Below are 22,820 nucleotides of genomic sequence, written 5' to 3'. Positions count from 1 at the left end.
GTGAGGATTAAATGAGTCATTACACACAAAAGCACTTTGATTAGTGCCTGGTATATATAATAAGCACCCCCTTGTTAATCCATTAACTCTACATTTGAGTTTATGCATTCTTAACCTTCACCCCCTCAAAAAACAACAAAACAGCTTACACTTTTGCACATATATAAAAGCCGGGACACTTTTTAGTATGGTCACATTCACAGATTTTTGCATCTGGCTTTTTTCTTAATAATAAATTACTGCATTTTATGGTTTAAAAATCTGATTTATGTTACAGCCTCTTAGCTGCCTATTTCTAGTTTCTGTCAGCCTCGCTTCTGCTTAACCCTGCTTAACTGCTCCCTGTAACCCCATTAATATCTATGGCTAAGTCTGTTAAAAAGTTATGATGTAATAACAATGATATTTTTTTTTCTTTTGTCATTGTAAATCAGCTTTCTTCATAAAAGTGGGTTTTTGTTGTTGTTGTTATTGTTGCTTTATAAATGTACTATTTTTTCACAAAAGCCAAAATCTTTAAAGGTCTTGGAATTGTGATAAGAGGGGATGATGCATTTAGACTAAACCTACCTGTTTAGTTTATTATGATTGGTATTACATGGTCTTTTAATATTTTGAACTTGATCTGTCTTCACATTTCACACATTGTTTTCTGTAGGTTTTCTCTGATATAATTTACACAGTCGCAAGCTGTACTGAAAATGAAGCTAGTCGATATGGGAGATTCCTTTGCTGCATGTTAGAGACTGTGACCAGGTGGCACAGTGATAGAGCCACATATGAAAAGGTATGAGAAACAAAGACTATTAAATTGTACCCATTTACCATGTGTATAATGACCACTTCCAGTAAGTTCTGGGTTGTTTGCTTTTAAAAGGGAAGCTGAGTTCAAGATACAGTTGTAAAACAATGTTTAAAATTTAAGCACAGTTCATTCATTATTAAAAAGTGCTATATTTTTATCCTATCTCAAACTAATATTTCAAGTTAATGTCACTGAATCAACAATCTTTCTGTGAAAACTACCTATAATTTAGATACACGTCATATTTTCCCATGGAATCATTAATCTAGTCTACTTCAGTTTCAGCTTCTGCTGTTTTGGAGGACAGAATCTTTCTTTAAAAGTGACAGCCTATTTTCTCCCTTAGGAATGTGGAAATTATCCAGGATTCCTTACTATATTACGAGCAACTGGATTTGATGGTGGAAATAAAGCTGATCAATTAGACTATGAAAATTTTCGACATGTTGTACACAAATGGCATTACAAACTAACCAAGGTAAGAAAAAATGTGTACTTCTCAAAGGTGTTTTTTCCTCTTTCATCCTGACGCTTTTATAACAGCAGATCTTAAAATGTTTGTTGTAGGCCTCGGTACATTGCCTTGAAACAGGCGAATATACTCACATCAGGAATATCTTGATTGTGCTAACAAAAATACTTCCTTGGTACCCAAAAGTTTTGAATCTGGGTCAGGCATTGGAAAGAAGAGTGCATAAAATCTGCCAAGAGGAAAAAGAGAAGAGGCCAGATCTATATGCATTGGCTATGGGGTAACAGAATTATACTTTAATGTGATTTATGAGACTAGATTACAGAAGGATTCTGAAGACTCTAAAATGTTTTACAGTGTTGAAGTTTATCTTCTGCCTTACTTCAGGAGATTATGGGAGATTATGCGATCATGTTCCCACAGGCTGGTGAGAGTTGTCACTTCTGATTACTAGCTTCCGGTCTGTACTGGATGATAGTTTCAAAAGTCATACATAACATATTTTGGCTTGAAGGAAATGCAGTTTTATCATTAGTTGAATTATCAGATCTTCAGTAGTGGAAAAAAGGCATTTTAGTTGAAGGATTAGTTTACATTGAGGTTTTTATTTTTAAGAAAGCATCTAGGCTCTCCATAAAGACCTTTAGGAACTTACTGAAAGTTAATATTATTTTATTCTTTGGAACCAAGTATCAGAGTGAATAACTTGCTAATTTTATTCTTTTAAACCCCATGTTTGTGCCTTTTGATTTGTATTTGTATATTTAAACACTTTGTGCGACTTTCAGCTACTCTGGGCAGTTGAAAAGTAGAAAGTCATACATGATACCTGAAAATGAGTTTCATCACAAAGACCCCCCTCCGAGGAATGCAGTTGCCAGTGTACAAAATGGGCCTGGTGGTGGGCCTTCTTCATCGTCGATCGGAAGTGTATCTAAGTCAGACGAAAGCAGTACCGAGGACACTGGTATGCTTATTATTTGTATGAATTTATAAGTAATACATTTTGCTCCAGGAAACTGATATGTTTTGTATCCCATGACAAGTAAAATGCTGGCTTAGTGTTACTTTTTTGTTTCCTGAGTAGGAGTATGTTACTGCCAAGAAGTGATCATTCCTTTGTTTCTTTCTATCTAGTCTTTAATCATTTTGCTGTGAAATTGTAACTTATTTACATCTTGGGGCTTGTCAAATAAAGCTTTACCTTTATTTCAGATAAATCAAGGGAGAGATCTCAGTGTGGTGTGAAAGCTGTTAATAAAGCTTCTAGTGCCACACCAAAAGGGAATTCAAGTAATGGAAATAGTGGCTCTAACAGGTAGGAACACTGTGTTCTGGACCAAAATTCTGAATTCTTATATGATTAACCAACCTCACTAGACATGAATGAAAGAGGATGATAGTTGAATACTATTAAACTCATTTATGTTGAACTTAAAAATTTTCTATATACTGCTATTTGATGATATGCTTACCTTCCTCACATTTTTTATAATGTTGAAACTGCCTTTGTTTCCTCTACTGGAATATGCAGGGGAATGTATGTGTTGAAGTTGAAAAAATTTTTTTATGATTGGGTGTTTGCTGTGGACAGTCTAGGTAAGAATAATTAATATGAGAGAAGCATACACTGATTTAGACCAATGATCCATCCAACTAAGTGATCCAGTTCCTGATCATAGCACCCTGGGTTGTCTTATGGGATAGTTTTTGTTACTTTTAATTCTCAAAGGTTATGAACATATACAAAAAGGCCCAGCATCACTTTAATTACTCTTTCTTAATCTACTGTTTGTGAATTTGGTTATTATTTATTGGATAAAGAAGTACTTCCCTTTTGTCTTAAAGTTGTCCTTTAGTTTTCAAAGGGTTACTCTTAGTTCTGAAATTTTTGAAGTTAGTAAAAAAAAAAAAAAGGCTTTATGATTTATAACTGAATATATTTTATGGCCATTTTGTCTTAAAATCTCATGTTTTCCTTCTTAAGCAGCAAAACTGTTAAAGAAAACGACAAAGAAAAAGGAAAAGAGAAAGAAAAAGAGAAAAAAGAAAAGACTCCAGCTACTACTCCAGAGGCCCGAGTACTTGGTAAAGATGGTAAAGAAAAACCAAAGGAAGAACGGCCAAATAAAGATGAAAAAGCAAGAGAGACAAAGGAAAGAACACCTAAATCTGACAAAGAGAAAGAAAAATTCAAGAAGGAAGAAAAAGCTAAAGATGAGAAATTCAAGACCACTGTCCCGAATGTAGAATCAAAGTCAACTCAAGAAAAGGAAAGAGAGAAGGAGCCATCCAGAGAACGAGATATAGCAAAGGAAATGAAATCAAAGGAAAATGTTAAAGGAGGAGAGAAAACACCAGTTTCTGGGTCCTTGAAATCACCTGTTCCCCGATCAGATATTACAGAGCCTGAAAGGGGCAAGTTTAAGTTTGTCTTTCTTTTTACTTGTTTACCTTTGGTGTAATTTAAAGGGAGAAACTAATACTTAAGAATCTTAGAAGTTGGTGTGTTTTTTTTAAGTGTTTGGGAAAAGTGGAAACATACCTTAATTGTGACTATTTCTTTTCATCCCAACAGAACAGAAACGTCGCAAAATTGATACCCATCCTTCTCCATCACATTCCTCAACAGTAAAGGTTAGTATAGCCTGAGGAAGGCAGCGTCCATGTTAGGCTCACCTGTTTGGAATACATGTCCTGACTTCCTTCAAGTCTTGTGCCAAGTATTCACTGGAGCCACTGGAGGTTTTATATTGCATTAGAAAATGATTTTTTTTTACATATTGACGGACTAATATTTTTTCCTATCAAGTATTTTTCTTATAAGAATATTAAAACTTCAAGGACCTAGCACTAATTTTGTAGTGTTTCAAAGTGCAAGAGAAATTTTTCCCAGAAGTGCCTCACTGCTTTAAGCAGTCTTTTTTTGGAGTGCAATGGTAGCTACAAGCAAATGAATCTTTGCAGCAGAATGAAGCCTATTTTCCGGCATAAATATTGAAGAATATATATCACTGAAGACTTCCTGGATGATACAAGATAAACAAGATACCTCTGAATTCATCAAGCTTCTTGATGAGCATCATACCGATGTGTGCCTTCTAAGAAGGAGTCTTGAAAGGAGTTCCATTTTAAAGTCTCCTTGGTGATCAGTTCTCCTGTAGTTGTGTATATTCAGTGAGCATGCAGCTTCTGTTGTATCTTCCCTTGGAGGTTTGTTTATACCCATTGGGTTCCCAACAAGTTGAACCTTGCAGATGTGGCATCCAGTCCTACCACCCAGCAAAGAGAAACCCCAGGCATTCAACTGCAGCACAAAATCGTGGGTGTAGCCTTCTTGAAGACTCAGGGTAGCCATTCCTTGCTCCATATTTAATTTTAATTCTAAAGTCATCTAATTTCATGGAATCTTTGAATTTGCAGTACGTTGAACTTTTAAACCTGTAAGTTAACTAATTCTTCATCAAGAGCACTGTGGTTGAATACCGTAATTTCATTTTCTTTTTTTTTTTTAACGTCTTTTTTTTTTTTTTTTGTGGGAGGTATGAGATTTACAATTAGAGGCACTTTGCAAAAAGAAAAGAGTTAATTACTCTTTTATAGAATATATTTTGTTTTCTTGTTAATGTAATGCCACTGAGTTTTCTGCCTAGAATAAAATTTGTGTATGTTTATGATAGAGTCACAAGTAAAGATTGAAACCTCTCTATTAAAGAAAAACTATGAAAATATAAGACAATGTTGTGATCTCCACTATCTTAAACTTTTTTATGGGGAAAAAATATTTTGCTTTCTTAAGCTTAATGTTACCTGTAGCTTAAATACAGTATTATGAAAAAATGTGGCATTGACATTTATTTTTAAATTCTGAGCAGAGAAAGATTTTTATTTGTTACAATGAGTACATATAATTGAGTTTTTTTTAAACATTACAATTCCATTACATAGTTTTTTTTTAACTGTTGATATTCATATAATAATGACATCACGAGATTTATCCTCACAAGAAGTAGATGGTTTATTTCCAGGTTACAGCCATACTTCCCAAAGTTCCTCTGGGTTCTGAGAACTATGCCAGCTCACCTGTCATCTCCATTCATTTTCTACAGGACAGTCTCATCGAACTCAAGGAGTCTTCAGCAAAGGTTTGAGTCTTTTAAAATCATCATGCCTAAGTAAAACAAAGAAAAATTCGTTACTTCATTTGTTTAGTATACCCTCACTCTAATAAATTCAGTAAGCTAGTGGAATAACCTTTAAAAATACCTATCACAAACTGAAACAGTGGATGACAATGGGGATGATCCCTTTAAGTGAAATTGTTACAAAATGTATGTAATGTGGCAACCTTTCTATAATCTCTCCTTGCTTGCTGTTAATGCCTTATCCTTTTATGCTTCAAAATCTGAAAATAAGTTTAAGATAATGCGGAGGGAGTTGGTTTTTTTAAGGGGGAGTAGGCTTATTTAATTTCTCAAAACAAATCTGTCAGACTGTTTTCTAATTTTTTTAGATAACCCAGAAGACCAAAAGATATATCTGATGCATTCACATAACTCTTCTAAAAACCGAGCCCATCTCAACCCATAAACGTCAACCCATTTTATGTCACTTCTGCCGAGCTACCTTTTTGGTAGTTGTGGCATATTATCAAAAAATATGGTTAATGTAAGCTAATCATTCTCTTGGAGGGGAATATTCAACTCAATGGTTGTGTTTACATGTCAGTATTAATTCTTGCCTATTCTTGAATATTCTGCTACTAAAAATAATGTGCAGTTTGTGTATCTTATTACAGAGTTCATTCATTTCATGATTATAGTTGAATTGTCCAATGTTCATGTTATTTTGTCTTTATTATTATAAAATTTGTACCCTGTTTCACTTTGGTTTTCTACTTTGCCTCCTCTTATATCTGCTAAGTATGATTCCTTACTGGTGGACCAGTAAAAAAAATTATATCTTGGGAACAAAGCCAGTTGACAGTACTAACCACTTTTAGGACTATAGCTTTAAATTGAAATGTCTGTGGATATTGGGCAAGTAAGCACTAATTTTTAACAGCTTAGATTAGCCAATATGCCTGTCCTGAAATTGTAGCATTGTTTTTAGAATATACTGTATTAATCAAATGTGAATGGTTTCTTTTAAAGTAAAAATTTTGCTATATCGATTATGTATTCCAGTATAGTAGATTTTTATAACCAGAGTGGGATTGTGTATGTATGTCAGTCTTAACCGTCAGTGGCTTGTGTGGGCTGTTTTAAATTCATGGGTTTACAATGTTACCTTGTGAATATTTCCTGGAACATATTTTGAAGCAGTTGGAAACCTGCTGTTACACTTAACTGGATTTTTAAATCAATGATGAAGATTATGGTTCCTTGCATTTTGTGAAAGCCTTTTGAAAATAAAACATATGAGATAAGCATATGTTATCTCATTTCATACTCATCATAGATGTTGTGAGGCAGGAAGGGCAAGTAGCAGTGTCTTTTTTTAACAAATAACAGCCTAAAGTTTCTGATCTTTTCCCAGTGGCATATAACTTGTTAGTACCAGAACTTGTACTAAAATTAAGGTTCCTCAAGTATTCTTACCACCATGAAAATAAAGTTGCAAAAAAATAGTTCTTTGATTCCTAGCACCCATATTTCAATAGTAGTTGAAAGCGTTCTTAACTTCTTTTGTGTGTTTGTCTTATTTTTTAAATTATAGTGATTCAAGGGTGATCCTGTTCCCCTTAAAAAAAAGATAGTGATTTTGTGGGCATTTAAAACTCATAGATTTATTCCATATTCAGTTGGAACATTTAGAAATGGCATATGAATATACTTGTAAAAATTGTGACTCATACAAACCACTTTTCAGATCCTTAGTGCCTGACAGTATGATTAGATGTTCAGTAAATATTTAAAATGAACTTCTATGCCTTTGGACATATTAAAGCATCCAAAGTTCACTAGTCTGAATGGTAGTTGATGTTGCTTTTTGTGTGTCTAGGAAAGTTTACTAGCATATAAATGTCTTAGAAAATTTTTTTTTCTGGATTTTGAGTGCTTTCTAATATGAATGATCTATAAATAAACTCACTGTTTCTGTGGTAGCTTTTACTTTATAGAGGATTTGAAAGGTGTGTGTCTATATTTTCAGGTCACTTTGTTATTGTACATGTACAAATGTTGCCCTGCTTTAGTTTCATCTTTTAGTTATACTTTGTCCAGGGTCCTCTTTTTTTAAAAAATTAAATAGTTGCTATTTTCATTTTTCAATCCATAGTGAAAGTAATACATGGACCTGGCTTTTCAAGATGAATTAGTATCCAAATCTTTTCTGTCAGTTCACCTTCTACCCCCCGTTTCCAGTTGGCATGTTTCTAGTTTTGGTCCATTGTGTTTTTATTTAGCAATCTTAGCACTTACATTGGATAAAGTATGCATAGCAGGCTCCTTTAAACCAAGCTTCTCTGTAATTTCAGAGTGGAGCAGTAACCCCCCTCAAAAAATAAACTTCAGCTTTTAATTCTGTTCATCATCTTAAAACAAGGGTCTACAACCAAACCTGAGCCTACATGTCAGGCCATCGTCATATGTATTGAGTACTCACTGTGTGTCCAGGGCACTGGGAAGTATGTCAAAGTAGAAAAAGGGAAATTAGCTTCCCTGCTGTCCTGTAAACTGTGTTATGGACAAAAGTAAATGACATGATATTAATTAGGAATACATGCCACCAAAAAGGCTAATATAAAATAAGAGTTCACTGGACAGTGATTTGTGGAGTTGAGGGCATGTTGAAGTGCTGATGGCTTTTGAAGTCAAAGTAGTTTAAGAGATTAAGATAAAAATGAACACCTGTTCCAGTGAAGAGACCTGCTGGGAAGTACAGGGTGTTAGGGAGCAGCAGCAGCCACAGCCTAGAGTACATTGGATTACTCCATAGTAGAATAGAATTGTGCAAAGCTTGTGAAGAGCTTGGACTGCTCAAGCTAAGGAATATGCATTTTATTCTGTAGGCAATGAGAGACTGTTTTTGTAGAAAAGAGTATTGTCATCACAACTATTCTTAGAAGGATAGAAAGAAGGAATAGAACTGGTACATTTCTAAACTAAGAGTTTCTAGGTTTCCCAATTCCTTGCAATACAGAATTCAAGTTAGGTACATTTCATTCTTGTGGAGGAGTGTGCGTGTGTGCATGCCTGCGTGCACACATGTGTGCATGTGTGCACATACTTACTTATAATCACAAACAGAAATTTTACTGGAAGAACTAAGCAGTACTACACTAAGAGTATTGCAATAACATTGCTTTCTTTGTCTTGTCAGTTTCACGAGTAATATTGACTTAAGGTGTGAATAAACTCCTCAGTTAGAAAATCTTAGTGTCATTTAGGGCACGTACCTGGCAAGAGTACCTTTTGGACAAGCACTTTTATGATTGTTTCTCATTCTCTTGCTCTTTGTTATTAATAAACATTTTGTCTATTTCAGTTGATCATCAACTTTTATACATTGAATTTTTAAAGAATCTACTTATGCATTGCTATCGCAGTATTTCTGAGCAAATTGAATTGAAAATATTTGGTGGTGTTAAAAAACAAGTGTTAATTCTCAAACTGTTGGCCGTCTTTTTTTGTGTATTCCTTTGAATACCAAAGGATTTGTTTGTGTAAAAATATCTGACTTTTGACTCACTGTTCTTTTCATTCTCAAGGTATATCTAGAATTGTGTAGTTATGTAATGAGTTATGTTCAGTACCCTGCCTAATAATTTTTAATGTCTTAAGTTAAATGTAAGCTTATAGCACAGTTATAAATGCTACAAGGTTAGGTGTCTGATTATTTCCTTAATATTTTCTTTTTTAATAGATTTCCATATTTACAACTTGTATAAGTAAGATTACCTCTTCTTTAGAATTAACACATCCTTGATCTTTGGCTATTTTATGGCCTATGGGCCTTTCACTGGAGAAAGAATAGGCAAAAGAGAACATTGGTTCATTATTTTTCAGTCTGTTTCATCAACCTCAATGGACAATATGGCTTTCTGAGCTTTTTAGAGCCAGTAAGACAAGTTTTGAGCTTCCCTGGTGGCTCAAATGGTAAAGAATCCACCTGCAATGTGGGAGACCTGGGTTCGATCCCTGGCTCAGGAACATCCCCTGGAGGAGGGCATGGCAACCCACTCCAGTATTCTTGCCTGGAGAATCCCATGATCAGAAGAGCTTGGCGGACTACAACCCATGGGGTCACAAAGAGTCGGAGACGACTGAACGACTAAACACAGCTCAGCGCAAGACAAATTTTACAGTCAATTGTGATTACTTGACAGAAACTGGAGTGCTTTCAGAAGTAGAGAATATGCAGCCTTTAACGGTGATTAAGGAATAATCTATTTATGATTTATACTGAGGCAGAAAAGACTTATTAGTAAAGTCATAGCTAGGTTTTATATTATATTTTCCTCACTGTCATCAATTGCTTATCAGTGAATGGTAAAACTTTTTAAAATTCCCATGATTGTGTAGAGTTTGTTTTTTTTTTTTTTTTAATAGTAGAGAAAGCCCAGTAACTATTTTTCACACATGAACCCTTGTAATGATGGTGGCTATAGGTCTTCACAGTAGAACTATATAAGGACCTGTAGCTTGTGAATTTACTAATAAAAATCTCAGTTGAGGGAGGAGTGAACTGGTTGAGTTTAAATGATAAACATTTACTAGGTCAAGAATTGAAGTCTTTGCATAATTTGTGCCATGCCCTTTTATTTTAACTCTCATAGTCCATACAGCTGACCAATTTTGACTTTGGGTCTACTACCAAATGTCTTTCGTTAAATAAACAATCGAGCAAATGTCAATACTGGAAAACTAATAATCTTTAGTAATATTGCCTTAATTTAACAGCTCTACATTAATCATACTCCTCCACCACTGTCCAAGAGTAAGGAGAGAGAAATGGACAAGAAAGATTTGGACAAGTCAAGGGAAAGATCCAGAGAAAGAGAAAAAAAAGATGAAAAGGACAGGAAAGAGCGGAAAAGGGTTTGTAATTTTTTAAAAACTAGTTTGGAAAGTTCATTATCATGTACGGTAGTGTGTCTGTTGTCTTATTTAAAGTACTGGTTTGTTGCATGACAGTCTATTATTTGGTGTTTAACTGGTATTTTCACCCTAAAGTGTGTTTGAATCTTCTACAGTATAAGGATCTTCAGCCTAATAATCTCTACCAGCTCTTCTTGCCTATCATGTCATTTTACCAAGTATGTGAAACTACTGCAGATATTCTCCAATGCTAGTTAGCTATGCTCTTCTTGTAGAAAAGTAGTACTTTAAAATAAAAACTCTAAAAAAAAAAAATAAAAATAAAATAAAATAAAAACTCTCAATCAACGTAGTTCACAATTCTTGGTTCTAGGATCACTCAAACAATGACCGAGAAGTGCCACCGGACTTAACCAAGAGGCGGAAAGAGGAAAATGGAACAAGTAGGTAGACTTATTAATACTTTCCAAGTAGTCATCAAACTGAATTGAAAAAGGCTTTCATGATTCTCTTTTATCATTTTAGTGGGGGTTTCAAAACACAAAAGTGAAAGTCCATGTGAGTCTCCTTATCCAAATGAGAAAGACAAGGAAAAAAATAAGTCAAAATCTTCAGGCAAAGAAAAAGGCGGCGACTCATTTAAATCTGAAAAGATGGATAAAATCTCCTCTGGTGGCAAAAAGGTAAATTATGAGAACAAAAGGAACAATGAAACATTTTCTTAGAAAATCTCCCATTAGAAAATTTAACCAATATTGAGGTTTGTTTTTTTTTTTTTGGTAGTCAAATAGTTTTCTGTTAATTATTTGGGGGTGGGAAGAGGAGGTTTTGGAGGAGGGCAGGTTTTCTTGGAGAACTTGAAGCAGTTTAGTCCCAAATTGCTGGGAGGGTAGAATTAGATTACTTCTGAATTTCCTTTCTTCTCCATTCCACTCACACCTACTTCTTATCATTGAGTTTCAGTGTGTTTTCTTTTTTCTCTGACAACAATTATTATAGTTTCTCTTTAGTCATGAGATTAAAATATGGTCACATGTATTCTCCCTGATCATTACACTGTTATAAAGTCTTTCTCATTTTTCAACACACTTTTATAACATTTTCTCCTAGTAAACTTATGTTTACATCTTATATTTGATTTTAAAATTAAGTGTAGTGTGCATTCTCTTAGATACTAATGGAGAATACTCAGAATATATCCCATGCATCTGTCATAAAGTAAGCAAGTCATTACTAAGGTGTTTACAAAGCATCATTATATTTAATCAACATATATGCCATATATTCATAGTTCTTCAAAGCAGTTTTTGAAAATTATAAGGTGATGGTTTTTAAAGGGAGGCTGCTCCTTTTAAATAAGTATTTTAAACTGAGGTAAAATTTCATATAACATAAAATTAACCATTTTAAAGTATATCATTCAGTGGCATTTAATATATTTACAGTGTTTTGCACTCATCGTCTGTCTAGTTCCAGAACATTTTCATCACCCCAAAGGGAAACCACATACTCATCAAGTCATTCCCCATTTCCCCCTCCTTTTAGCCTTTCACAACTCTGAATCTGCTTACTATCTCTATGAACTCTTTATGAGCTTATCAAAAACTCTGGCTGTTTCCTATAAGTGGAACTATATAATAATGTGGCCTTTTGTCTCTAACTTCTTCACTTAGTGTAATGTTCTTGAGATTATTCATGGTGGTGTATGTATCAGTACTTCATTTCCTTTCATGGCTAAATAACATTCCGTTGTTTGAATATATGATACTTGTTTATCCATTCATCACTTGATGGACTTTTGTCCTGTTTTCCACTTTTTGGCTGTTGTCAATTGTGCTGCTATGAACATTTATGTGCTACTATGAATTGTTTGTTTGAATGTCTTTTTTCAGTGATCTTGTGTATATACCCTGGAATGAAATATCTGGGTTATATGGTAATGCTATGTTTAGCTTTTTGAGGGCCCACCAAACCGTTTTCCATAGTGGCTGCACAGCTTACATTTCTCCCAGCGATATAGGAGAGTGCCAGTTTCCCTACATCCTTGCCAACAGTTGTTATTTTCCGTTTCTGTTCTATTTGTTTTTACTGTAGCCATCCTAGTGGGTGTGAATTAGTATCTCACTATCATTTTGTTTTTGTGTTTTCTTAATGACTAATGATGTTGAGCACCTTTTCATGTACTTGTTGGTCATTTGTATATCTTTTGAAAAAATCTATTTAGATGCTTTGGCCATTTTAAAAATTGTATTGTTTGTCTTTTTGTTGCCCAGTTGTAAGAATTCTTTATGTAGTCTTGATATTAGACACTTATGAGATACGTATATACAAATATTTTGTCCTGTAGGTTGTCTTTTCACTTTCTTGATAGTGTTCTTTGATGTATACAAGTTTTTACTTTTGATGAAGTCCAGTTTTGTTTTGCTTGTGCGTTTGGTGTTATATTAAATAAGTCTGAAGAAAAATTTATGGCTGGTGGGTGATGAAAAGGGATTTTAAGCTGATTTTTATATTTGGTTTTCCCTTCCTCAACTAATTTACCATTCGTTATAGGAGTCCAGGCATGATAAAGAAAAGATAGAAAAGAAAGAGAAACGGGACAGTTCAGGAGGAAAGGAAGAGAAGAAACAATATCCTTTTCATCTTATAGATCTTTTTAATCAGTATAATGGAAAACTTTGATACTGATCTTATTTAGAATTGTACCCTTGTAATATGTGTCTAAATGCTTAAGGACTTTTTAAAATGGTCTACCTTTTAAATAGTCTCTCTAGTTAACCCTCTCAAATGTATAAAACATGGAAATGGGAGACTTGATTGTTTTTTTAAACTTCTTTGGTAACTGAGGTGGTTTTATGCCACCAAGGGATTTAAAGTCCCTCTGGCTCTGTCACCAAGAGGAAGAAAGGAAACAGAGTCCCTTGGGCTGGGGGCATGGGGAATAGCAGGCCAAGATGATGCTGCAGGTGAGCAGAGCTGGTAGAGTCTGAGAGTGCCAGGCTGGTAAGAGTCAGTTAGGCCTGTAGGCTGAGGGATTGGACTACAAGATGAGACACAACCCCCCCCCCCCGCCCCCCCGAAAAGTTGTTTTCCCTTAATTTGTCATCTACTCATAAGTCCTCGGACAAGCACAGATAATGAAGACTTTCAATCAAGGTGAGTGTTCTCTCACCTCTTTTTCATTTAAAGATAGAAATATAAAATGAGATATGATAATGTTGAAGAAACTAGATCCATTTTTGCAAGACACAACTATAGTTTTTCACCTAAATATAATGCTCAGGTCTTTGGGTAAAGATGTGAAACAAGATTCATGGTTATTTTTAAGCTGTTTTCATTTTAAGCTTGCTGATTAGTCATGCCTTTTCTTTTTCTTTTTTAAAGCATCAAGATGTGTTTAAAAACATCTGGCTTTCTCTTCACCACTCATTCCCATCTTCTCTGGATAATTAATCACTTTTTTAAAGTACCTTATAGGTGGTGGTGGTATCTGCATTTTACAGGGGAAGAAACTGAGACTCTTTAGAGGTTAAGATGAAGGGGGTGACAGAGATATTACCTGACATGGCCAATACATAAACGTAGATCTTCTTGCCTGCTAGTGTTCTCTCATCTTTTTGCCTTTCATGCCGGCATGTTGTTCAGAGATTTTTTTGTCTTCAAGTTTCTTGCTTCTCTATCACTGCCCATGTTTTTCAAAGCCAAAAATATGGTCTGTGCTTTTAGTTTTGGAATTTAAAATAGGCAACTTTGTTTTCAAAGTAGTTATACCTTATATGAATTTTAAAAAATGTTTTATCCATCTAAGTGGACAGAGTGTTCAGAACACTTAATATGATCTTTTTTGAGCACTCAGATCATCATTTGAAAAGTTATTGTTTGCTGATGCCTTAGGATTATTGAGGTATGTAGCATGATTTGCCCTCTACAGCTAATGGTTTGAGATGGCAGTATTGAAGTTTTTGAATCTTTTATAGCCAATTTTCTTGTTTCTGTATTAGCTGTCACTTCTTAATGACATCAAGTGTACTTACATTCTCTACCTTCCTCCTAATATTATTTGCTGCTTCTAATCTTTTATGAAACTGGATAGATAACCAAGGCTGTTTACAGTTTGAGTGAGAAATGTCTGAGAGCCTGTTCCATATAAAGCAGTGAACTTTAGAGTATGGATTTTGTCCTCTGTTTATTTTGGCTACAAAGCAGGGATTTGAGGTTGCCAGGTAGGTAACTTCCTGACAGATTATGTGCTTTTTCTGTTTTGTTAGTTTGTGCTTGTTTTCTAAGTAGTAGCATAGAAGGGAAGATGAGAGTTGTGAGAGAGCTTTTAAGAATTTAGTAGATTTTTTTAAATTAGGAAGATTATAAAAGAAATATTACCTATTCTTAAATTCTAGCTATCCCTTTACCTAACAACTAGCTGTCTTCCCTGATGAACGATAAACTCTTAATCTTTTTTTTATTCTTCACCATAACCTTCCTTTTAGTTGGCATTTTGCTTTTTGCTTTTAACTTCTTGCTGTCACCTGGTCCCCTTACTTAAAAAAAAAAAAAGCTCTACCTCTTGTATCTTCACTAGGAATGGGCCAGTCACTGTCATTGACAGCTGTCACTGTGGTTTTATACATCTCTCTTCTTGCATAGACTCTTTGTGAAGCACTGGTAGACTTTTCCTTTTTTTTTAAGCTATTCTGGCTATCTTCTGTTGGATACCTTCTAGGGTTGGTCAAGTCCTTATGCTGTTCCTTTTCATTTAGAGTTCTCATCATTTCTGATTGGCATCATTTACCTTTCAGTATCAGTATCAGTTCAGTCACTCAGTCGTGTCCGACTCCTTGTGACCCCATGAATTGCAGCACGCCAGGCCTCCCTGTCCATCACGAGCTCCCGGAGTCTGCTCACACTTATGTCCATCGAGTAGGTGATGCCATTCAGCCATCTCATCCTCTGTCGTCCCCTTTTCCTCCTGCCCCGAATCCTTCCCAGCATCAGGGTCTTTTCCAATGAGTCAACTCTTCGCATGAGGTGGCCAAAGTACTGGAGTTTCAGTTTTAGCATCAGTCCTTCCAATGAACACCCAGGACTGATCTCTTACCTTTAGGCCACTTCAAATCTGCTGCTCCTTGCTCCCTTTTTAATTTATATTATACAGAAAGGAGAACTGCTACATATGTCACATTTCCATGATTCAGAGATGTCGTTAATTGTAAGATTCATTGTTGCTTTCTAGAACTGTTTTTTGTTTATTTTTTTTGAGAAAAGTACATAGAGAAATGACATTGATTTGTAAGTATCACCCTGATTTCAGAAACATTAAAATGATCATGTTAGAGTTAAGAAAATACAATATATGAATGTGACCCAGATTAAATTCCTTCCAAAGTCTTCTTTTCCTGTTTCATAATTTTTAGTTGCAAAATCCTTTTTGCCTGTTCTCTGTATTTCCTGTTACTTGTTTTTGCTAACGTCTTTGTCCAAATTCATCTTACCTCTCTTTCATTTGGTCTCTGGAACACAACTAACTTCTTTGCTTTTAACCTTTTCCCCTAGTTTAATCTTTAAAAATTCCTGTCTATGAAAAATTTCCACTTAGAACCATTCTTTAGAGTCTCAGTTTTAAATTGATATATATGGTCTTCAATTCATTAATATTGAGTTCAGCTATCTTTTGAGAGTCCTTTAGTGAGCCAGACATTGCTAAATTGAGACTTGCTTCTACGTTTTGAGAAACTCAATCTACTTGCACTTCGATCCTGGATTCTTGATTTCAAAGAATATTAACAATTAACTCTCTGCTACCCATCTGTATTTGTAGTATACTACATTCCTATTCTAATACTCCACTCCAGCGAGGCCTAATATATTTTCAGGTCTGTCTGTCATCTCTGTCTCTTATGTGTAACCTAACTCTTAACATTTAAACCCAAGGTTGCAAATTTTCAGCCCTTAGGCAGAATGTGGATTATTAGACATACCTTCTTGGCCTTGGAGATGGCAATGGCACCCCACTCCAGTACTCTTGCCTGGGTGGAAAATCCCATGGATGGAGGAGCCTGGTAGGCTGCAGTCCATGTAGTCACGAAGAGTGGGACACGACTGAGCGACTTCACTCTCACTTTTCACTTTCATGCATTGGAGAAGGAAATGGCAACCCACTCCAGTGTTCTTGCCTGGAGAATCCCAGGGACGGGGGAGCCTGGTGGGCTGCCGTCTATGGGGTCGCACAGAGTCGGACATGACTGAAGCGACTTAGCAGCAGCAGCAGCTTCTTGGCCTTGCATAGTTATTTAACATTTTCAGAATAGTTACACAAAATCCAAATGGTACTTTCTATTGAAGAACCGGCACACCTGGCAACATTGTGTTCTCATTTCTGCATGGCAGCAATCAGCTGGACCTGCCTAGGTGCTTGTCCCCCTTAAATAGAATGGGTCTTTTTTTGTAGTTTGCCTCAATCAGGCCCCAGGCACTTGCATTTGTTTCCACTTTATAGTAGCCCCTATAAACAACTGATTTTGTAATCCCCATTCTGAGTCTTCTTCAGTCCATACTTAGAAACTGACCTCCTAAGTGCTCAAAGATTGCTTATTTTAGGAATATGTAGAGTAGGGAGTGTTCAGTTAACTTTCTCAGTAGTTTCCCGCTGCTTACAAGCGTATATCAGCTTGCCTAGAATCCTAGTCACTGATTCCTATGTATATATGAGTGTGTTGCATATCCCTTTCCTTAGATGTTGATCTTGTTGAAGGCAGTTCCTTCTAATCAGACAACCAAGTATTTTTCTTTATTACCTACTATGTTTCAAGGGGTGTTGGTTTAGTTGCTAAGTTGTGTCTGACTCTTTGCGACCCCATGGACTATAGCCCGCCAGGCTCCTCTGTCCATGAGATTTTCCAGGCAAAAATACTGGAGAGGGTTGCCATTTCCTTCTCCAAGAGATCCTCCTGACCCAGAGATGGAACCCTCATCTCCTGCTTGGCAGGTGGATTCTTTGCCACTGAGCCACCTGTTTCAGATACTCTTAACTTTACATGAAGAATTATGTACTCAGAGTGTTAACTGTATCTTTTTGGAATTGAGGAGAAACATCATTGACTTTTTTTCCCCCTCAATAGAAGGTTCAGTTTATTCATAACATTTGATAGTATACTGTTTAAGAAGTTGCTTTATGTGCTGCAACATATTTTTTGAGGGCATGTTTATTATGCTTTCATCTGGGTCTGTGTGTAGCAACCACTAAAGGTATACAAAAGTTTTGTTAGGAGATTGAAATGATAGCCCCAAACTATTTTTCTCTTCATTTTTATCCTTTAAAGTATCACTGAATTCTGTGCACTGATATTCATAGGCACTAAACAGTTGGAGAGAACAGGAGGGATTTTCCATTTCCTTTCTTCCACTTAAGGCAGACAAAAGATTCCCTCAGGTGCTACGCTCTTCTTTCTCTGTACACAGGCATGAGCACTTCCCAAAGACTCCAGTGCCGCATTTACCCCTGAGTGGCTACTCCCATACACACACTTATCGTGAGAGGTACCCCAGCACGTGCTGAGATTCAGTTCAACAGAATCCTAGTTTTACCTGTTCATTTTATCCAGTTGGAATACCTCAGGAAGTGTGTTTGCGATGATAAAAATTGCTAGGGAGCAGTTTAAGGGTAAGTGAAGGAGTAAAGTGGGCTTAGGATGGCTGTCCTTTTGTCTTTCTCCTATAGCTTCTTTCTTCCTTGTAAATGTTCATTGGACTTTTTAACTGTCAATTTTATCCACGTGTGCCTTTCTACTTGGCTTGTGGGTGCCTCTGTGTGTGTGTGTGTGTGTGTGTGTGTGTGTGTATGTGTATGTACAGGTACTAGGATTAACCAGGAATAAGCTTTTAATTTGCTGGGCTTGTATTATGTAGTTTCTCCTCATAACTTTTGTTGCCATCCAGAGGGCTCTTTTATGAAGAACTACTGAAACATTTCTTAGGACTTTTTGGTGAATTTAATCATAAAATTAGTGTGTGTATGTGTTTATAAAGGGGTAGCTCTGATAACAAGGCTGATATTCTGTTTGTCTTTGTTCTCTACTTTGATCAACAGTTTAGCTGCTCTTTCACCCAGACCTATGTTTCAGACTTCCTTCTTGCTGCCACAGCTCTCTATAAAGTAACTGCATTGAAAATCAGCTACCTCAGCTCTGAAAGGGTACTCTCTGAAGGCATTTCATACATAGTTTTCTGATACCCAGACAAAGGAGAAGGGTGTGGTGGAACATAGGGAAATGACAACCTTACTAAAACAGCAAGGCCTATTTCTGGCAAAAGCAAAGAAGAAAAAACCTCAGGATGTCCAAATAATTCCCAATGGAAAATGATGTTTACAAATGTAATCTTGTCTTAGCACAGTGAAAGGCCACCTTTTTTGGAAATGTGTCCTGCAAAGATGGTATTACCAATGCAGTTTATAGTACTGGGAGAGGAAAGCTGTCTAGGGTCAAGGACAGCCAACTCTGAACTGAGCCTAAAGTAGAAACTCTTTGAGAAATATCAGCAGTCCTCGATGTGAAAAGATCTGTGGGATTTCTTGCATTTAGAACCTGTGCTTTCTTATTACAGTGGTTAAAGCTGTACACATTTCTTAAAAATAGTTGAAAAAAAATAACCTTATAGACTTGTTAATGAGAAGAAAATATTACTCTGCTGGAAGATAGAGTCCTAAAGTCTGAGTTTAGCAGTGTTTCATCACTGTGTGACTTTCTTCTTGATGACATTTCTTTCTCAAGTTCCCTGAACTTGGGGTGGTTTTCAAGTTTGTAATTCCAAGACTTCAGCATTATTTTGTAAATACATTCTGGACACTGCTTAGAGACTGACATCCAGTATCTTCTTTCCACTTGCTCTTGTGCTTGCTGATTTGTCATTCCAGGGTGTGGACAGACCCCTAAGCTGAAGGTCTCCCAGAGGAGGATGCCAAAGCTCCATGCGTCACTCTCAGAACGATATCTCCCATAATTGAGAGCTTCTGGTGCTGTCCATTTAATGGGAATCTGCTTTAAATCAGAAGATGAATACACACCACCATCCTCTTGACGAGACATTCCAAAGTCACTGGTTTTCAGAACATTATTTTCACCTCCAGGCAGTTTCTTGCAGCAAGGTCCCTGTGTATACAATTTTTACCTGAGATTTGCCATCCAGAAGCAGCATCTAATAAAAATGTCACTGTTTAGGTCATCCTTCTTTCTCAGAAAGGAGAGGAAATCACGTCCTGGAACAAGTCCCTTAATTTTGTAGATAGGCTGTATTTGTGTGCTAACTTTTATGAATTTTACAATATTGGTATGATTATATTGCTTGAGGATTTTGGCTCTTGTAAAAATTTTAATTTCAGTTCCTGGGAAAGATCATCTTCACATGTTCTAACAGTGATACCAATTTTATGTTTTAATGTACACCTAAATGTGTCATCAAAATTTCCCTTGCCCAGTAATTATGACAGCTTCATGATTGAGATGGAGAAGGCAGTGGCAACCCACTCCAGTACTCTTGTCTGGAAAATCCCATGGGCACAGGAGCCTGGTAGGCTGCAGTCCATGAGGTCGCTAAGAGTCGGACACGACTGAGTGACTTCACTTTCACTTTTCACTTTCATGCATTGGAGAAGAAAATGGCCACCCACTCCAGTGTTCTTGCCTGGAGAATCCCAGGGGCGGTGGAGCCTGGTGGGCTGCCGTCTCTGGGGTCGCACAGAGTCGGACACGACTAAAGCGACTTAGCAGCAGCAGCAGCATGATTGAGAACCCATGTCTTATACTGATACCATTTATTATACAATACTCTTTATTGTAACATGAACTTTTTTGGCAGTTAAAAAAGTGAGTTAAATTCACATAAAATAAAATTTGCCAACGTGGTTTTTAATGTATCACTATGTTGTAACTATCACCATTAATTCCAGAACATCTGCATCTTCCCCAAAAGAGACCCCATACCTGTTAGAGTCACTCCCAGTTCTCTCTTTCCCCTCCCCCTGGAAGTAACTAAAGTATTTTCTTTTTGGATTTGCCTATTTTGGACATTTGATAAAATGAAATCATTCTATATGTGGCCTTTTGTGTCTAGCTTCTTCTACTTAGCATCATGTTTTCAAGATTCATCCATGTTGTAGCATGTATAAGAGCTTCTTTTCTTTTTATAAGTGAATATTATTCCATTGTATGAATGTGTACCACATTTTGTTTATCCATTCATCAGTGATGAACAGGAACAATGATTTTTAAGTATTAAAATTAATTGTAAGTTCAACATATGTGTATCTATAATTATAATTGGTAATGTCAAGATTATACATGATGTGAACAGAATGCTGTATAGAAATGATATGTAAATTATTGTCAGCATTTCATGCAAGTGTGATTATTTTCTAAGACCCTTCTAGCTCTGATTTTATGAAATGTGTGAATGTAGTATTTCATCAGTAAAATTTAATGCCTTAAGCATTAATTTAAAATTTGAATGAGAACAATGTTAGGCAGATAACTTATTTGCCACATGTTGTAATAATCATGTTTTGATTTATTTCAAATATGCAGTATTTGAAAAATGTCAATACATAAAGGAAACGAGTATAATTAAGTCAATATATTTTTAAAGCAATTTTTATAATTTAGCAGACATTGCATCTTAATATAAGTAACTATTAAAATCATGTCCTTATGAAAAAATGTGATGTCATTTTTCTTTTTATTGATCATGTAAAATTGGTTCCTTTTCATTGCTATGTGTTGTTTACTTTTGACAAGCTATTGCTTGTCCCAGTGGAATGTTTTACTTGTTTCTATTTCATTTTTTCCTTCCTCCCTTCCCCCATTCCCCTCTTTCCTCTCTCTCAGATAAAATACAAGTTATCATAGTATGCCAAGTAGGCAATAAGAAATACACAAATATTTTATCCTTATCTAGGAACTTAATTCAAGCATTGGTTATTCACAGAACTCATTGATTTTCTTTCTTAAATCTTCCTTCTCTTTTTTCTTCCTTCTTCCTTCTCTCCTCCCTTCTCCTTTGGTCTGTCCTTCCTCTGCCTTCCATCTGTCACTTCTCTCACCCTGCTTCCTTTCTTATCTATCAATATAATCACTTTGTTTCTTTCAGGTGAGATTGGAATGAATTGTTCAGCTGTGACCAGAAATTTATTTTCCTGAGTAGATTGCCAAGAATTATGAATGAAGAGGGCCCATTTGCATCTCCTTAAATTATTCAGTTATCTGCTTTATTGCTCCATGCTGAAAACTTAAAATTGTTGAGTTGTGCATTACTGTATTTAACTTGTTGCTTAGTTTCTACATGTTTATTTTCAGTAAATGGCTGAAAGTGTTAACTGTTTCATATTTTTAGCACAATGTGCTGCATACAGTTTCCAACAAGCAAATAAGGTTACATATGTACAGAATTTCACTTTAGAGTAACTAAATATTGCCTGGGTTTATTTTTTTTTTTTCAATATGAGATGCTTCCTTTTTATTGTTTGAAATGGAAAATAAACAATTATTGAACCATTTTGAATTTACCTCATTTAAAAACTCAATTTTAACTTATTATTTGGCCTGTTTTATATTTAGTCAGTAAAAAAACAAAGTGGGAGCAGTGTCTTATGCAATGCCTAGGAATCATTTTATATAGTTCGTGTACGACATTAAAACATGTTTGAAAAAAAAATGGTACCAGCACTCACTTGTCCCTTGCCATTTTTTCTTGTAATTATGTTAGAAAAACCAAGGGGTTGGGGTGAATAAAAATGTGTTTTAATTCTACAGTTAGAGAAGCTTTGTATTGCTGAACTTTCATCTGGAAAAGTTTCACAGTGACATTTTTAAAAGGAAATTTTTTTATCTATCTAATTCTACCCATGTAACCTTTTTTTCTAAATAAACAATAGTTTTTTCAAATGATTGTATATCATTGTGTATATTGTTGCTTATTCAAAATAACTTAGCTAAGATTCCTAGCCCTTTTCTTCTTCTTTGTGTCTTAGTCCGTGGACCACAATGTTTCCAAATGACAGACATCTTATCCAATAATATGAGAAAATCCTATTTTCTTTCCTCTGCACCTGGGGTAGAAAGTGGGCGGAAGTCATGCCCAGACTTATTCATTTACTCTTCAGTTTCTTGAACCCCAATGATACCTATACAAATAAATTTTTTTTGTAGAGAATGACAGTAAAGGGTTTGATTTTTAAAAGGATTGAGACATGCTGAGTATATTTTAGAATTGGCAAAGGAATATAAATCTCAATGCCCCCTTTCAGGTAATTATAATTCGCAAATTGATGAGCACAGTGATTATTGTAGAGTGATCCACTCAGTGGCTGTTGAGCACCTATGATGTGCCCGGCATTTAAAAAAAAACAAAAACGATACATTGTTCGAATGATTATGCCAGTGAGAAAATAACTATGGTTCACCTCAAAATCATTTGTTTGAAACATACCAGGGAAAAGCTTTCCAGTAGGTATGTT

At 35.6% G+C, this 22,820-nt stretch overlaps 1 protein-coding gene and 1 pseudogene across 16 annotated transcripts in view; one reads left to right on the top strand and one right to left on the bottom strand.

The window, feature by feature from the left end:
- THOC2 (THO complex subunit 2) overlaps nt 1-22,256 on the top strand; it is a 118,782-nt gene extending 96,526 nt beyond the window's left edge. For 2 of the 16 annotated variants that reach the window (XM_070783631.1, XM_070783630.1), the window contains exons 26-39: nt 659-787; nt 1,152-1,283; nt 1,373-1,557; nt 2,066-2,244; nt 2,493-2,595; nt 3,265-3,695; nt 3,856-3,914; nt 5,387-5,422; nt 10,181-10,318; nt 10,692-10,761; nt 10,844-11,001; nt 12,872-12,948; nt 13,429-13,474; nt 19,227-22,256. In XM_070783631.1, the coding sequence (XP_070639732.1) occupies nt 659-787; nt 1,152-1,283; nt 1,373-1,557; nt 2,066-2,244; nt 2,493-2,595; nt 3,265-3,695; nt 3,856-3,914; nt 5,387-5,422; nt 10,181-10,318; nt 10,692-10,761; nt 10,844-11,001; nt 12,872-12,948; nt 13,429-13,456 (1,725 nt within the window). In that variant the 3' untranslated portion in view covers nt 13,457-13,474; nt 19,227-22,256. Of the gene's footprint in view, nt 1-658; nt 788-1,151; nt 1,284-1,372; nt 1,558-2,065; nt 2,245-2,492; nt 2,596-3,264; nt 3,696-3,855; nt 4,721-5,290; nt 5,423-5,790; nt 7,396-10,180; nt 10,319-10,691; nt 10,762-10,843; nt 11,002-12,871; nt 12,949-13,428; nt 13,475-19,226 lie in introns of those variants that run through there. The other 14 variants (XM_070783628.1, XM_070783623.1, XM_070783625.1 and 11 more) reach the window with 13 other exon arrangements.
- On the bottom strand, nt 12,870-19,790 carry LOC109554755 (tyrosine-protein kinase Fer pseudogene; annotated as a pseudogene).
- Nucleotides 22,257-22,820: the final 564 nt, after the last annotated feature.

Source organism: Bos indicus, chromosome X (genome assembly GCF_029378745.1).
Source record: "Bos indicus isolate NIAB-ARS_2022 breed Sahiwal x Tharparkar chromosome X, NIAB-ARS_B.indTharparkar_mat_pri_1.0, whole genome shotgun sequence".
Classification (NCBI taxonomy): Eukaryota; Metazoa; Chordata; class Mammalia; order Artiodactyla; family Bovidae; genus Bos; species Bos indicus.
This window is presented reverse-complemented; position numbering and strand designations above follow the sequence as displayed.